The 15,546-nt window shown below is 38.1% G+C and overlaps 3 protein-coding genes across 4 annotated transcripts in view; 2 read left to right on the top strand and 1 right to left on the bottom strand.

Annotated features, from left to right (window-relative positions):
* Nucleotides 1–3,618, top strand: part of cacna1ha (calcium channel, voltage-dependent, T type, alpha 1H subunit a) — a 103,262-nt gene extending 99,644 nt beyond the window's left edge. For both annotated transcript variants that reach the window (XM_053492075.1, XM_053492074.1), the window contains one exon: nucleotides 98–3,618. In XM_053492075.1, coding sequence (XP_053348050.1) covers nucleotides 98–1,081 — 984 coding nt within the window. In that variant the 3' untranslated portion in view covers nucleotides 1,082–3,618. The remainder of the gene's footprint in view (nucleotides 1–97) is intronic.
* A 2,436-nt stretch (nucleotides 3,619–6,054) lies between these two features.
* ccdc97 (coiled-coil domain containing 97) lies at nucleotides 6,055–12,249 on the top strand. The gene is made up of 6 exons (XM_053492352.1): nucleotides 6,055–6,333; nucleotides 7,800–7,950; nucleotides 8,082–8,415; nucleotides 8,622–8,858; nucleotides 10,269–10,395; nucleotides 11,038–12,249. Exons 2-6 carry the CDS (start codon nucleotides 7,819–7,821, stop codon nucleotides 11,183–11,185), a joined length of 978 nt encoding a protein of 325 aa, XP_053348327.1. The 5' UTR covers nucleotides 6,055–6,333; nucleotides 7,800–7,818; the 3' UTR covers nucleotides 11,186–12,249.
* Nucleotides 12,250–12,284: 35 nt separating this feature from the next.
* The window catches only part of llgl1 (LLGL scribble cell polarity complex component 1), a 38,889-nt gene continuing 35,627 nt past the window's right edge, over nucleotides 12,285–15,546 (bottom strand). Inside the window, exon 23 of the mRNA XM_053492351.1 lies at nucleotides 12,285–13,520. The gene's annotated coding sequence lies outside the window, so the exon portion shown is untranslated. The remainder of the gene's footprint in view (nucleotides 13,521–15,546) is intronic.

Here is a 15,546-nt window from a genome sequence, read left to right as displayed (position 1 = left end):
GTCCATCTGTCTTTTAAATTATTATTATTATTATTATTATTATTTTTAGACTTGTCTAGTTTTACTTACACCATGCTTTTGTTTTAATTTTTTTCAGGAAGCGATCAAGAATGACTCGATTGATGTGCAGATGAGTGACTCTAAAAGAAACTTGGACAAACATATTAGGAATACAACAGTCGGTGTCACCCACCAGGTGCCACGGATCTCCGCCCCCAGCAGCCCCCTGATGTCTCCTTTCTTACCCACTTATTGCCACATGCCCAGTGTCTGCCCCCTCCAACACCCTCAGCACCAGAGGATCGTTCCCCATCGATCATCCAGCCGGGCCAGCAGCAGCCCCAGCGACTCCATGTTTGACTCAGTCGACCCAGCCGACGAGGAGGTCCATCACATCAACAGCTCAGCCCGGCTGTGGGCCGGAGTCCCGGCGGAGGGGCGTTGCCACTCGTTGTCCCCCTACGTCACACAGTGGCCACTGCCTGTGAAGAACTGCACGAGTGCCACCAATCTTACTCACTACAGTTCTAAAGACAAGTTCTTCAATGTGGATAGCAGGGGGTTTCTGGACAAGCCCTGTTGCATCGAGGATCACCGGCGGCACTCTATTGAGATCTGCTCTTCTGCAGACGACGGCGGGTTCGAGCAGGGAGTTGGTGAAAAGAGGTACCTTCCCACGCGCGGACAATCGCTTCACATCCAGAGGAAGAAGAAGATGAGTCCCCCGTGTATCTCCGTCGAACCTCCTATAGAAACAGTGATCCCGCTGTCTCTCGTGTCCATGAAGAAACTGTCCGAGAGCACGCTCCTGCGGCGACGGACGCCGTCTTACGAGCTGGCCCTGCAGCGCGACTCCCTGGACTTCCTGGAGCACCAACTTCCCAGTCAGCCTCTCATCAAAGTGGAGAGGCAGCCCTCACACTGTGGCGAATATCTCTCTCTCCCACGGTTCCCCTACCACCAGTCAGACTCCGGTTCCTGCATCCTGCGTGACAGCAGCCCGTCTGCACAGTCCTCTCGCTACGACGCCGCGCTGGAGGAGTCCACAGATTTCAGCACAGTAAACAGGACTGCTCAGTGATACGGATGACGGTTTCAGGCGCGTGCACACACGACGCAGTTGTTTTGGACGTGGAGGAGCAAACACTTTATTTAATAGCCAAAGTTGTTTTTTTGTTTGTTTTTTTGAGATGTATAATATAATGTAAGCCAGCCTGGAATGGCAACTTTGATACGAGCGTGATCGGGCACGATGGGATATGCAATTTCAGGTTTCCATACGGAACTCTGGTTCTTCTTATTATTATTGTTTTATTCGATTTTTTTTCTTCCCACTGCTCAATCACATTGATTCGAGTTCAGGATGTGTGATGGGTTTTATTTTTTGTTCTTTTATTTCTTTATCCATCTTGTCATTAATATTGCTGTTTCTGCAAAAGGATACACACATTAAATAAAACAAAAAAAAAAGAATATATTTAAAAAAACATACAAGAGAACTGTACATGATCTGATCTGTACTTTATTAAAGCATATGTTGTAAATTGAGGAAATATTGTTCTGGTGAAGAAAATAGATCTATTCATATGCACATATTTTTATAGAGATCTTTAATGTTTTTTGCACATATCAATTTGAAATTCAAGTTGAAATGTCTTTTGTTGTCCTCTTGTGAATGTACATTTTCTAATCGAATAGCAGTGGGAACAATTCTAGTCTATTTAGACCTTCTAATACTGAGATGATTTTTATTTTTCTATTGGGACGCGGGGTGCGACATATTTGAAGTAGATCTAGTGACAACCAAACATCGACTTATCTGTAGCCTGAGTGCAATACACTGTAAATGTTTATGTAAGTTTGACCAACCCTGTTAGGTTGCTCGCGTTTTATACGTAACATGGTAACGAGCATCTCACTAGAACACGACCTTATTCCATAATCGGATTCATCTCAATGTCTTTAGTAAGGATTCGCTCACGTTACGTCCATCACGTCATTGAATAGCGGCATTCCGTGACCCTCGGCTGTGTGGCGCAGGCAGTGTGCACTTGAAGGACAGTAGAGGTCGTTATAGATACATTTCCATTTCTTATAATTTTCGAACATGTCTTACAGCAGAGTGTTTTCTGTCGGGGTTTATTTTAGCGTGAAAGTGATCTGGTTTACCTTTCAGCTTCGATAGCGGTTTCTCAAGATTTGTATTCAGTAAAGAGAGACGAAGTTGATATGAAAAAAGAAATGCTGCACATGGGTGATTCTACAGCTGTGGGCACTTTAGACCTCACAAGTAAAGCTATTTAAAAGGTCCTGGTCTGGAAACTGCTCAAACTGAGTCAGTTTGGTCGCTGGTTCAAAATTCACCTCCAGTAATAGACAGGGTCTCATATTCATAACACATTCTATACCTACCATGACATGTTGGTGTTACTTGAGCCTTTTTGGTGCAAAATTTTTAGAAAAGAGAGAGAGAGAGAGAGAGAGAGATGACAGGATAACGTGATTTCTTTCTCAATATCGATACTGAAATCTTAATACTCGTATGGTTTGTTTCTTTTTTGTTTGTAGCTGAGGCATTTCACAATCCAAGGCTGTTTCACATTAAAACTGCTTACACCGTAAATATAATACAGTACAAATTATAGATAGAGAAAAATCAAACCAGGAAAAAAAAAACAAGTCTTCTTATACACCGATCAGCCACAACTTTAACACCACCTTCAGGTTATTTGAATAACATTGATTATCAACTATATACTGTATCAGTAAACTGGTGACAGGGTCATGGGCACCCAAGACTCATCTACTGTAAGCCTGCGGGACACCAAAGGACAGCCAGCCTGGACCGATCACGCAGAAAAGCCAATGTAGCACAAACTGCTGGAAAAAGTTCAGGGTTGTTGATCCAGCCTTCAAATTTTCAACATATCAGTCTGATGTGATGCGCCAGACAAACAAATCTGACCCATGGAAGCTGCACCCCCGTAACCCACAGCACACACGATCTGCTGCCAACATCCTGGTGCCAGACGCCACAGCACACCGCCAGAGTCATGCCCCGGTGGGGACAGAGCTGCAATTAAACAATATCGTGGTGTTTTGCATTGTTATATTATGGCTGATCAGTGTGTATTTAGACATTTGTTTTCCCAAATTAAATTCCAGATATCTGATTCACAGTTTTTTTAAAAGATATTATCCCTTAAAATTTATGGTTGGTGATATAGTTTGGGTATAAATAAAGATTTTTAATAACTTGTAAGCTGTATTGTTCAAACTCTATACATAACAAAATGTCTATATACCATTATAACTGTATGTATGTATGCGTATATATACACTTCAGGGAAATAAAAACTTGAATAAAGATTTTAATTAAAAATTTATTGCCATATGTTATATATTGATATATATAATATTTTGATAAAATGAATAATATTATATTGATATACATCATAATATTTATCTTTTTCCTGAAGTGTAATACATTTTTTGGCTAAATCTGTGTGTGTGTATATGTGTGTGTTTATACACTGTATATCCACTGTGTGTGTATATAAAACATACAGTTATAATGCTATATAGACCATTTTTTAAGCTAGAGAAAGCCTAGACAATATAGCGTACAGGTAATATATATATATATATATATATATATATATATATATATATATATATATACAAAAAAAGGGAGACGGGAGCTTTATATACAAAAATACACTTTAATAAATATACAATTGATGGACTAGTATAATATTTTGAAACGTGATATTCCTTAAACAGGTATATGATATTGATCTCAGATTAACAGCTGATATTAAAATAAGTAGCTTTATCTGTATAAAGGCTGAACTGTTCGTAAATTATTCCAAAACAATAAATGCAGTTGTTGGTTGGTGTTTCAGTAACATCATATTCCAGTAATAATAATAATAATAATAATAATACACTATATACACTATCAACACTATTTGTAAGCAAATAAATATCCCTTTTTTTTCGATGATTAAAAAACTTACCCTGTTATTTTGCTGTCTATCTTATAGGTTAAACTTTTACTGTAGTTCGAATTGTTTCCCATACCATAAAAACACAGCTTTACGACAATTTTAACACAAAACTGTAATGATTTAAAACTTCGACATGCTCTCAACAAGGACATTCCAATAAAAGATGCAGTAGCGTTTGATTCATAAAAGAAATTTCTTTACTGGCTGATGAATTTATGCAACAATTTAAGTGCCCATTGTGACAGAAACACCCATACAGGCTACGTTATTTAAGGTACTCATTTAACTTATTCCTTTAATTATAAAAACATTCGATTCTGCTCATTCTGACACTTATTTATATCCAGTTTCATGAACGTATGAATACAAATAACGGATTCTTAATAATGCTTTTGACCACTGATTATTCGTCAGTTTTTCTCAATTTTTGAATCCTGAATTGATTCAGAACGTGAAACTGTTGCATGTTATTGGGTAAAAAAAAAAATACATGAATGTTTTTGAGGTTTTTGATGTTTGAGCTTTATTTGTAGAATATCTACCTGCACTGGACTGCAATGGGCCGTCTGGGTTTTCCTCTTTGTAGATCGACGTATTCATTGTCTAATGCAATATTTTATCTGTATCTTTGTGATCATAGCTCAAGCAACTTAGGTGTAAGCAAAAATCATGGCTGGTAGAATATTTTAATGGCATTTAATGGCTTATTTAAATACTGGACAATTAATGTTCAGGCAATTTACATGGCTCTGAAAATGGTTTCTTTTTTTCTTTTACCAGCACCGTGACTTTTTGAAAAAAAAAATGAAGGAAAAAAAAACAAGAGTTGAGGTTTTTTTTTTAAAGAATAAATGAATGAACAAAGGATGTAAATGAGTAAAAGGATTTGGTGTGTACATGCTTAAATGATATGAATCACTTTGGTGACATGGAAACTACGGCTTCTACAATCAAGCAACCTAGTATCCTTAAATAACTAATCTAAGCATTTCTCTTTATTCTTTCCTGGAAGAAAGTTGAGTCTTTTATTCTTTATTTCTTAAAGCAAATTGTTTGCAATAATTTTGTCTTGAGTTCTTTGATATGGCTCAGATGTAATGCAAGGGAGGTATTTCAATGGCTATACAATTTCTACACTGTATTATAACTTTTTATTGTGCAAATGATCTGAGCGGTACTCTCTGTCATCTAAAGATAAACATTTTTATCAAAAGGAAATATTTACTGTGTTCTGTTTCTGACTTTTTACAACTGAAACAATTACAGTATATTTAACAATCCTTAGTACAGTCGATAACATTCATACATTACACACAAACAAACATCACCAGCTCACGTTATTACTTTGAAATACTTTTCTTACAAGACCTGTAGATACTCTGGGAAATAAAGATTGATTAGAAATAAACCTTTTAGAATAGAATAAAGAAAATAGAATTTAGATTCTCTTCTAAAATAGAAGTACTTACTTACACTCACTCACTCACTCACTCACTCACCATCTATACTGCTGTTCTCTATAGGGTTCGGGGGAAGGGGGGGGGTTGTTTCACTTGGGCCACTAGGTGGGGTACATTTTGGACAGGGTGCCAATCCATCACAGGGCACACACACATAACCCCCACACCCATTCACACACTACGGGTATTTTGGGGATGCCATTTACTCTAAATCTGTATCTTTAGGGAGTGTAGAAGAAAACCAGAGTACCTGGAGGAAACCCACCAAGCACAGGGAGAAGATGTAAACTCAAACACCAAAGGCGTGAATCGAACCTGGACCCTGGAGGTGCACGCTGACTGTTAACCACTATGCCACTTTGACGAAAGATGCTGCCTTATAAATTAACTAATTAAATTCTATTCTAATAGCTAATAGAATATCTGTACAGTAAATAGAAGGACAATGATGTAGTACTCAGCCATGTAATCATTTTAATTTTAAAGTTTTGGAAGCGTGGCTTCTTAATCCTGGAGTTTTGGCGCCCTCTGCTGGAAGCTAGACACAGAACAGGAACGGTCCGCTACAGCCAGGTTTCCAGGGGAAGATAAAAAATGGCGCACAGAGCACAAATCCCAGAATGCTAATGCTAACAGAGTGTACAGTAGGCTGTTTGTTTATACTCAGTGTGGTGCACTTGATGTATATAGTTTGTGATTCGTCATTGTGGTCAGAGCCAGTGTAAGTTCTCTTAGCTAAGCTGTCAGGGAGGTGTTTTTATTTTTATTTCAGCAACCACGATATTTAGCAGAAATTGCTAGTTAGCATGATTAGCTCCCTGCACTGAGACTGTGGTGTGTTCCTGGTTTATCCTTTACCAAAGGTAAAAGTTCTTTCTCCTATTTGAATGTGAAAGTGTATGTAATAAAAACTATCTAGGCTTGTATTAGTGTTTGGTGAGTTTTAGGGAAATGAGTGCTACATAGCATTGAGGTGATGGTTAGCAGTTTTGCTGACACTTCATTTTAAAATATGCATGTTTACCTATGTGCAAGTTTCATATAAATATCTTAATACAAAAAGTCTACAGCATTGGTTTCTTTTTTTGAATGACACAAATATAAATTTTGTTTCAGATGTTACTCTGGTATACTGAAGTATAATTACAAGCATTTCATAAGTGTCAAAAGCTTTTATTGACAATTACTTTAAGTTTATGCAAAGTGTCAGTATCCTTCTTCTTTATCAAGACCTCTGCATTTCGCCCTGACATCCTGTCAATCAACTTCTGAGCCACATCCTGACTGATGGCGCAGCCCATTCTTACAAAATCAATGTTAGAGTGGAGTTTGTCAGAATTTGTGGGTTTGTCCACCTGCCTCTTGAGTATCGACCACAAGTTCTTAATAGCATTAAGGTCTGTCGAGTTTCCTGGCCATGGACATCAAATTTTCCATGTTTTGTTCCCCGAGCCACTTGGTTATCACTTTTGCCTTATGGTGAGGAGATCCATCATTCTGCACAAGGCATTGTTCATCACCAAAATGTTTTTGGATGTTTGGGAGAAGTTGTTATGGGAGAATGTTTTTGTACCATTCTTTATTCATGGCTGTGTTCTAAGGCATAATTTTGAGTGATGAATGGCATAAGGCATAATTGTGGCATGAATGGTCTAAGGATGCTGTGTTGTTGGCATGACACAGGACTGATGCTGGCACTTACCTACATACATTTCACAAAGGGCAGCAAAGAAGCCACTTCCCTTCAGGAAAAACATCAGGGCTGATCAGACTAATATTCTACAAAAGATACAGGGATTTGACTGCTGAGGAGGACTGGAGTAAAGTCATCTCCTTTCCGATTGTTTGGGACATCTTGGGAAAAATAAAGTTGTCTAAAGAAGAAAAGGTGAGCTCTACCATCAGTCCTGTGTCATGCCAACATGCCCACAGCTGTGTACAAAGGTGAGTCAAAATCCAGCTGCATCATGTGAACCTTCTGAAGATCATTCATATATCTTCTACACTGCTTATACAGTGGAACCTCGGATCACGAGCATAATCCATTCCGGAAGCGGGCTCGTATTCCAAAAAACACGTAAATCAAAGCAAATTTTCTTTAAAAATTATGGGAACTCAAATTATTTGTACCACAGCCCCAAAAAAATATCCTCTCTTATTTGAATTTCACACACACACACACACACACACATTAACTATTTCCAAAAATTGTCATATTTTAAGTGTTACGGTAGGTTAGTGTAAAAGTAAAGTGGTCACTTTTAATGCTGCATAGGCAAACAAAAACAAAACCACAGGATTTAACAAACTGATATTCTTATAATAACAGTTTAAACTCAGCATCAGAAATGTGGGGCGAAATCGAACCGTGCATCAGTCCTGCCAGTCCTGCGCCCTGCGAGCCACACAGTGATGTATTGTCAGAGGATGAGGACAGCATGGACCAGTGCGCCAGTGAGCCCTCAAACCTCACTGCACATGTAAGAACCTTTTTAACACCTATAGTACATTGTGTTTATTAATGATCCTTAATAGCAACAAAGCCGTCACAGAGTAAAAATGAAAATATCATGTCACCTCTCTTTCTCTCTCTCCTTCTGTTTGTGTACAGGATGTCAGTTCCAGTTCCAGCCCTCTGGATGCCATGATGTCAGCCATAGTGATCAGTGGAAGTCCAGTAAAGAGCCAGCAGATGGGAGAACCTGACCTTACTATGGAGGAGAAAAAGCAGCTGCTGATGGAGCAGTACAACACCAAGCCGGTCGTCTTTCTCGAGCGCTATCACACTCATTTAAAACCCGAGCATCTGGTGGCCTTCTCGCACGTCAGCGGTGACTGTAGGACGCAGTATTACTGTACCGAAGTTCAGAAACGAGCGTCAAGATCGGCCAACAAGACCAGAGTGCGAAACCATCGCTATGCCGCTCTCCGTGCACTTCAGAAGGGTGTGTGGTGATTTTGAATTTGCAGACATTATTATTTCACTTTTTTAAATTTGTTTGCTACACATTATTTATTATGCGCTAGGTTCTGCATACCTATTGTAGGTCTTGTCGTGAGTCTAAAAAGAGATGAGATTTTCCGATTATATCTCAAATGAGCTTTTTTTTAATATAAATTATTATTATTATTTTTTTTTGCCTTTCTAAAGAGGGTCAGTACTTCAGCGAGGAGCAGATGCGTTTTCGGCAGCCTCTTCTGTACGAGCAGTACATCGGTCAGTATCTCAGTGAGGAGGAGATCCTGCAGCGGTCTGAAGAAGCCATGCAGAAGGGCCCGGCTGGTCTCTCTGACCTACTCATCGACTCTTATCAGGAGCAACAGCTCCAGAAACGCCTGCAGGAGGAGCAGGGACAAGAGGACAGTGCTACCCAGGAGGAAGAGGAGGGTGAGTTCTTGGAGGCCAGGATTATAGTAATTAAACATAAAATATACCACTAGGGGGCACTAGTTGGGGCCAAGATAAAACTCAGACAGACTTCAGTCAAAATGTAAAGCCTTGTTTATTTAATGCCAGCACATTTGTTACTGTAGTGCAGTAGAAAGACGGCAAACGTGCAATTACAGCATTATTTAATTAAATTTTTTTTTTGTATTGACGAGATACAGAGGCAGCCATCTCTCTCACACAAAAAGTACTTGATGTAGAAAGGAATTACATCAAGTATAATACTTACTGTGTAATGTTTTTAAATATAGCAAAGACTTTTGGACAAATATTCTGTGGACTGATGAGCCAAAATTTAAATTTTTTGGATGGTGTGTGTCCCATTACGTTTTCACCTAGATGAGGATGGGTTCCCTGTTGAATCTGGTTGCTCTCAAGGTTTCTTCCTATTACCATCTCAGGGAGTTTTTCCTTGCCATTGTCGCCGTCGTTCTCGACTTGCTCATTAGGGTCAATCTTATCATTTTGATTCATACACATTCACATTTCATACAAACTTAAATAATTATTTCGATTGTGTTAAGCTGCTTTGCGACAATGTCAATTATTAAAAGCGCTATGCAAATTAAATTGAATTAAATTGATTTACATCTTGCATAAATTTACCACAACATTTTTTAAAAAGAACATGGTGTTGGTAGTGTGATGGTCTGGCTGGGGGGGTTTTCAGCTTCAGGACGTGGACAGTTTGCTGTAATTGATGGAACTCTAAATTCTGCATTCTGTCAGAGAATTCTGAATGAGAATGTCTGGACATCAGTTTGTGACCTCCAGGTCAAGCAAAAATGGATTATGCAGCAGGATAATGCTCCGAAACACACCAAGTCTTAATTAATTATAATAAGAAATAATTAAGGTTTTGGAGTGGTCTAGTCAATGTTCAGATTTAAATCAAATTGAGATTTTTAAACAAAAGGTTCTTCCTCAAAAACCCTCCAATGTGATTAAAACAATTATGTAAAAAAGATTTCCAAAATTCCTCCAGAATGATTAAAGTTATCGCAAATGCTTGATTGTAGTTGTTGGTTCCAAGGATGGCACAACCAGTTATTAGGTTTAGGGGGCAATTACTTTTTCACATAATCCCAGGCAGGTTTGGACCCTTAATAAATGAATAAATGTTTTTTTTTTCCCTAATAAATGAAATCTTTTAAAAACTGCACTTTGTATTTACTGTTTGTGTAATATTAAATTTGTTTGATCTTAAGTGTGACAAATATGCCAAAGGGGGGGGGGGGGGATACTTTTTCACTTTCTCCCCAGAAGAAGGCACACATCCCTGGAGCTATGTAAGGGGTCTATTATTGAAGTGTCTCTTTTCCCTGCTGATTGTGTTTCCTCACTCCACAGACGATGAGGAGTCTCCACAGGCAGAATGGAAACCGACAGCAGAAGAGAAAGTCATGCTGAGAGAGGAGTTTCTGAGTCAAATGCATCAGCGCTTCCTAGAGGGCAAAGATAAAGACTTTAATTACAGGTTCAAGTCGGTTTCGTCATTTTGTCCCTCAGTACACTCAGTAAAATCTGCTTTGGTTGCTGCATTAATGTTAATGCCAGGTTTGGACGGCTCTGTAGGCAACATGATCTAATACCTGTAAGAATTTGCTGAACAAACTAATCTCGTTCATAGTCTGACGCTTTCGTTTAGGCTAACAGTAATGTCACTTAAACACTACAGTTTTTTAAAAACATTACACTATTTCAGATATTGTTCATATTGCAATTTCTCAAAGGGGACCTATTTTACAAAAATCATTTTAAGTCGACTGTGCATGTACAAACAGGAAAAAAGTCTATTTGGTTTAGATATACACCCTTTAGAGTTTTCCCCTATTAGGACCTCATATTAAAAGGGCTTAGCTTAAAGATCAGCTCTGCTGTTCTCTGGTGGAGTTGTGGCTTTGCAGTTGCTCATTTACATTACTCACTAAAACAGTACATTAGCAGGCGGAGTGAAACAAGGGTAGCTTGAGGTATTTTGGCAGGTGCGTTAACACGCACTGGAGTTCCTCCGAGACCACAAGAAAACTCCGTTTTCACTTGATATATAAATATTACCTTTAACATGATTAGGATTTTCTTTTTACACGTGATAAATCTACTCTTTTATATGTTACAGCGAAGTGGATGAGAACCCAGATTACGACAACCTGGACATTTTAAGTCATGATGCTGAAGAAAGGTACTTTGATGAAGAGGAGGAACTTGAAGAGGAAGAGGAGGAACTTGAAGAGGAAGAGGAGGAGCATGAGGGTGACAACAACTAAGGGGTTTTGGAAATGTTTTTTGTAAATTGCTGCAGTGTGTAGGGGCTTGTAGTGTGTACAAGTTTTCAAGTATATATTTTTCTAAGAAGGTGAGTGACATGGTGAGACACTTCCCAATACAGTACTGCATCCTCTAAGTGTAGTGTCCAGGTGACATGGATAAATATATTTCCTACTTGTGTAAATACTGTACATTTAAGAACACCGGAACATTTCTTTAAGATTCTACTTTAAAAACATGTTTACCGTCACAAAACCCTCAGTTTGTAATTTTTTTAAGCGCACTCGGTTGCTGCTAAGACGACCTATAGCATCTAGAGTACTGGGGAAAAGTCTTGAGGCCCCGAATTTCTTTGTTTTGCACCCAAAGAGACAGACAGACCTTCTTGTATTTTTAAGGTAGTCTTGAGAAATAGTTCTCCAGGCTTCATTGAGGACTTTTTTTTTTTTTTTTGGTCATCTCATTATTTTCAGTCCAGTCCCTAATCTGTTTCAGAGGAATGTTAAAACATCATATGATCAGGCTGGTGATTAGTATACTGCTGATGCTGGAACAGACAAGAGGGAAAAGAAGGGCCGCTGCTGTAGTTGTTACATAAAAAAAAAAAAAAAACATTTTTAAATTAAATCTCTAGGCACTTTTCATTTTTCCCCCATTTCTCTAGTCTACATTTAACTTAATATGAAGAAATGACGACTCAAGATTTCTGCCCAGTAATGTATAGAAATCAGTTAAAACAATGTACACCTTAAGGTTTGTTAGAAAGAAAGGTGGTAGAGCCTACTTCTGGGCCAAAGACTTAAACATGTAATCTACTGCATGTGAATAGTGTGATTACATTTCTAAAAATCACATTAGAAAATCTGCTGAAGAGCTAGGTTTATATTGAGCATCTTAGCTTAATCTGACATTTAACGTAAAGCATGTTTGTAATTCTATATCACAACCATAAATCACAAAAATGTAAGTAAAAAAATCTATACCTGTAAATAAAGGCAAGTCTAGCTTAGCATTTAGTATTTTCCATATTAAAAATGCTGTTTGTCCTTCTAATGACCTTACTTTTGAATGTGCTGTACAGTAGATCAGATGCTCAAATTTCGATTAAAATAAGTAAATACTTTATTAACAGAGTCCATTAGCATTGGGTATATCTACAAGTACATTTCTACACAAGAACACAAATTAAATACAAATTCATAGGCTAGGTGTAAGGTTTAGCATTATAGTAAAGAAAAAATATACACAAAGAAATCAATAACTACATTAGTGAGATTGTGGCTATATTAAAAAGAGGAATTACACGTGAAAAAACACACATGAGGGCAGAGTAAATTCAACAAGTTCTAGCTATTATTAAGCCATGTATTAAAAATGTGATGGAAAACTTTTTTTTCGATTCTTGGTAGGGGAACACACAAACCCTTGATTTTCCCAAAACACCAGATTTTTTTTCATCATTTGTACTTTAAATTAACTTCACTCGAGATCGCGTCAACCATATAAATCGCCTTTATTTCATTAACACACAGCGCACATGTTGATTGATCACCCTGAAATGCTGTTAGAAAGCCTTTATTTAATAAATCTAAAAAAAAAAAAAAAAATTTACAAAATTTATAGGCAGTATAAAATTATTCTATCAAATGTTACACGGAAAAATCCATAATTATTAGTTCCTTCATTGTTGTTAATATGGTTACAAGTATACAGGAGTAATTGAAACTCACTGATTAATGATTAATACTTATACCATGCTCCTTCAGATACTACAGTTCACAGTTAATCATCAAATGTTACTTACAATGGCAAGTGGTTACATGAGACATTAAAAAGGAAAGCCACAAGATTCTAAATCAAACCCACAGGGTCCATAAGCTGAACTTTTCAATGGCCTCCTGATTCGTGGTTAGAAACCATCACAGTATTAATGATAGCATTGATAAGGCTGCTGAGAAGCAACAAACATTTTAGACTCACGTCATGCCCCTTTACTGGCAAACAATAAAAGTATAAGCAAAGTGGCATCATAAAACAAGGGCAAAAAAAAGGAATGTGTGCAGTAGGAAAAAAAATAAAAATACCGAAGATGTGGTCAGTGCATGTATTCCCAAAGCCACTTTCCTGCAAGCTGGAAAACTCTGTGTGTGAGAGAGAGAGAGCAAGAAAGGGAGGCTGTACACCACACAGATCTTTTGGCTGAGAATAAAATATAAGAAAATGAGGACAAGGGCGAAAGAGTGAAAAGAAAAGAAAGAGTGCAGCATCTGCCTCTTGAAGCCTCTTCTCATCAAGGTCCAGTTGCAAATAATAAGGGAATTTCCACCACCAGCCCTGGAAACACAACGTCATTAAAAACGTAAGCACTAGAAAGAAGAAAAAAAAATACATCAGTCTTTTCAAGTCCAATTATATTTCAATCTTAAAGCCACTTCAAATGCAACAGAGTGCAGCAATTTGGAAAACTTGCTCTCCAAATCTAAAGCATCCAAACAGCTCTTGACTGTGATCAAGTGTGGGTGGAAACCTGTGAGTGTGTTCACAGAACATGATGCTTAAAAATGCATCTAATTAATATAAATGCGTTTCTCACAGCATAGTGAAAGCTTCAGTCTTTTTAAAAGGTCACATAATAAACTCCTTTTTAAACAAGTTTGTACAAGATTTAAAAAGATTTATTTAATTTAAAGGGTATGACTCGGATCATGCGTTCTAGCATGCTTGATTTTCTTGCCATTTCAATCCTTTTCCAAATTCACAATTTTAGAGTCTGTAGCGTTAATTGAACAGCTCCCTGAACTCCCTTTTAAGGAAGTGCATTTCCCTAGCCAATCAGAAAGCAAAAACGGCATTAAGTAATTTTCTCCCGTTTTCAGGCTTCTCATGCGCATTTCTAATGCATAAAATAAGGGGGAACTATGAGGAGTGTTTAAGTCTAAACAAAACTTGAGAGTAAAAACTTCCTTAATTTCTCTATATAATCCCCCGCTACACTAATGCACTTATCCCAGTGTTTCACTAGTGCTTGGACACCAAGGTAGAAAGTTTCTCTCAGTATGCCAAGTATACTCCTCTGAAGCCGCGGCCTCCCAGGAACTCCTTTAAAAAAAGACCCTTTTCTTTAAAATGAAAAATTGCCTGGTTTGTTTACCAAACACATTCTCTTTTTGCAGGACAATGTATGATCGGGTTCTGCCCACTGCACCCCTTGCAGATTACAGGAACTCAGCTGGGAGTTAACAGTACTCCCACGTCCCCTGTACAGTCCTGACCTCGCTCCATGCAATTTGCACAGCCATTAAAAGAAGGGATTTAGGTAGTCGAAGATAAAATTTGCAGAAGACTTGTACATGCATTCTGCTTTATTTCATCTCTGAGCAAATGTATCATGCTTTAAAGTAAAATGTTTCACTTTGAACAATTATTTGTGCAATCTTGGGCGGAGTAGACCACATCAAAAGCAGCAGTGAAACGCCACCATCTTACTTGGACAGATCATTTCAGAATAGTCATTAATAAAAAAAAAAAAATAATAAAAAAAAACAGTTGTTTACTACCTGCCCCTTTTATATGATGGAGGCTAAGATCTTCCTACCGCTCTAAAAGACTTTGGAGCCTTTTATATCGCTGTTTTTTCCTACATTTCTCCTGCACTTCCCAACACGTCCACTAGGAGGAAGCAGACTGTGTTTCTCTACAAACAGAACCTTCGTCAGGGTAAAAAAAATCCAGATTCAGGAAACATAAAAACAGTTTTTCCCTTTTAAAGTCTGTTGAAATCAAAAGGACTGCAAATCACCATTTCAGTCTAGGAAAACTTCAGAATGTTTTGTTTAATAAAGACGATAATTTTAATCGTGCAGCAATAAACCCGTCTGCGGGATTTAAAAGGGAGGAAAGCAGACGCCTGTAGGACATCAGGAAGGAGACAGAAGGAACGCGAGAGGCAGATGCTCTCGTGAGTGCCAGCATTTGCAGTCTGTAACACTGAGCCACACTAACGCTGATGGGGTAAGAACATGGCCCAGTCTGGCTTTGAGCTAGGTAAAAGTAAAAGTCAACTTCTGTTACAACATACAGCATTCAAGACTGTTTAATTTCAGCCGGTCTTGTAAGCGCCATCTGTTTCCGTCTGTGTGGCCCGACAGCTGTATCGCATTTCATTTATCAAAAACGGGGGGGTGGGGGTTAAGAAGCTGCACTCCTAATTAACGGTGTGCCAAAATAAACAAAATGTTTGTTCATGCACAACAACAACAGGGAGTTGCCATCTTGTGTGTATCACAGACACAACAAACTGCTTTTTGGCATAGTTAGAGATCAGATCATTGTTCAGATCCCAAATACAATGCCTGGCCAA

Source organism: Clarias gariepinus, chromosome 3 (assembly GCF_024256425.1).
Source record: "Clarias gariepinus isolate MV-2021 ecotype Netherlands chromosome 3, CGAR_prim_01v2, whole genome shotgun sequence".
Lineage (NCBI taxonomy): Eukaryota > Metazoa > Chordata > Actinopteri > Siluriformes > Clariidae > Clarias > Clarias gariepinus.
This window is presented reverse-complemented; position numbering and strand designations above follow the sequence as displayed.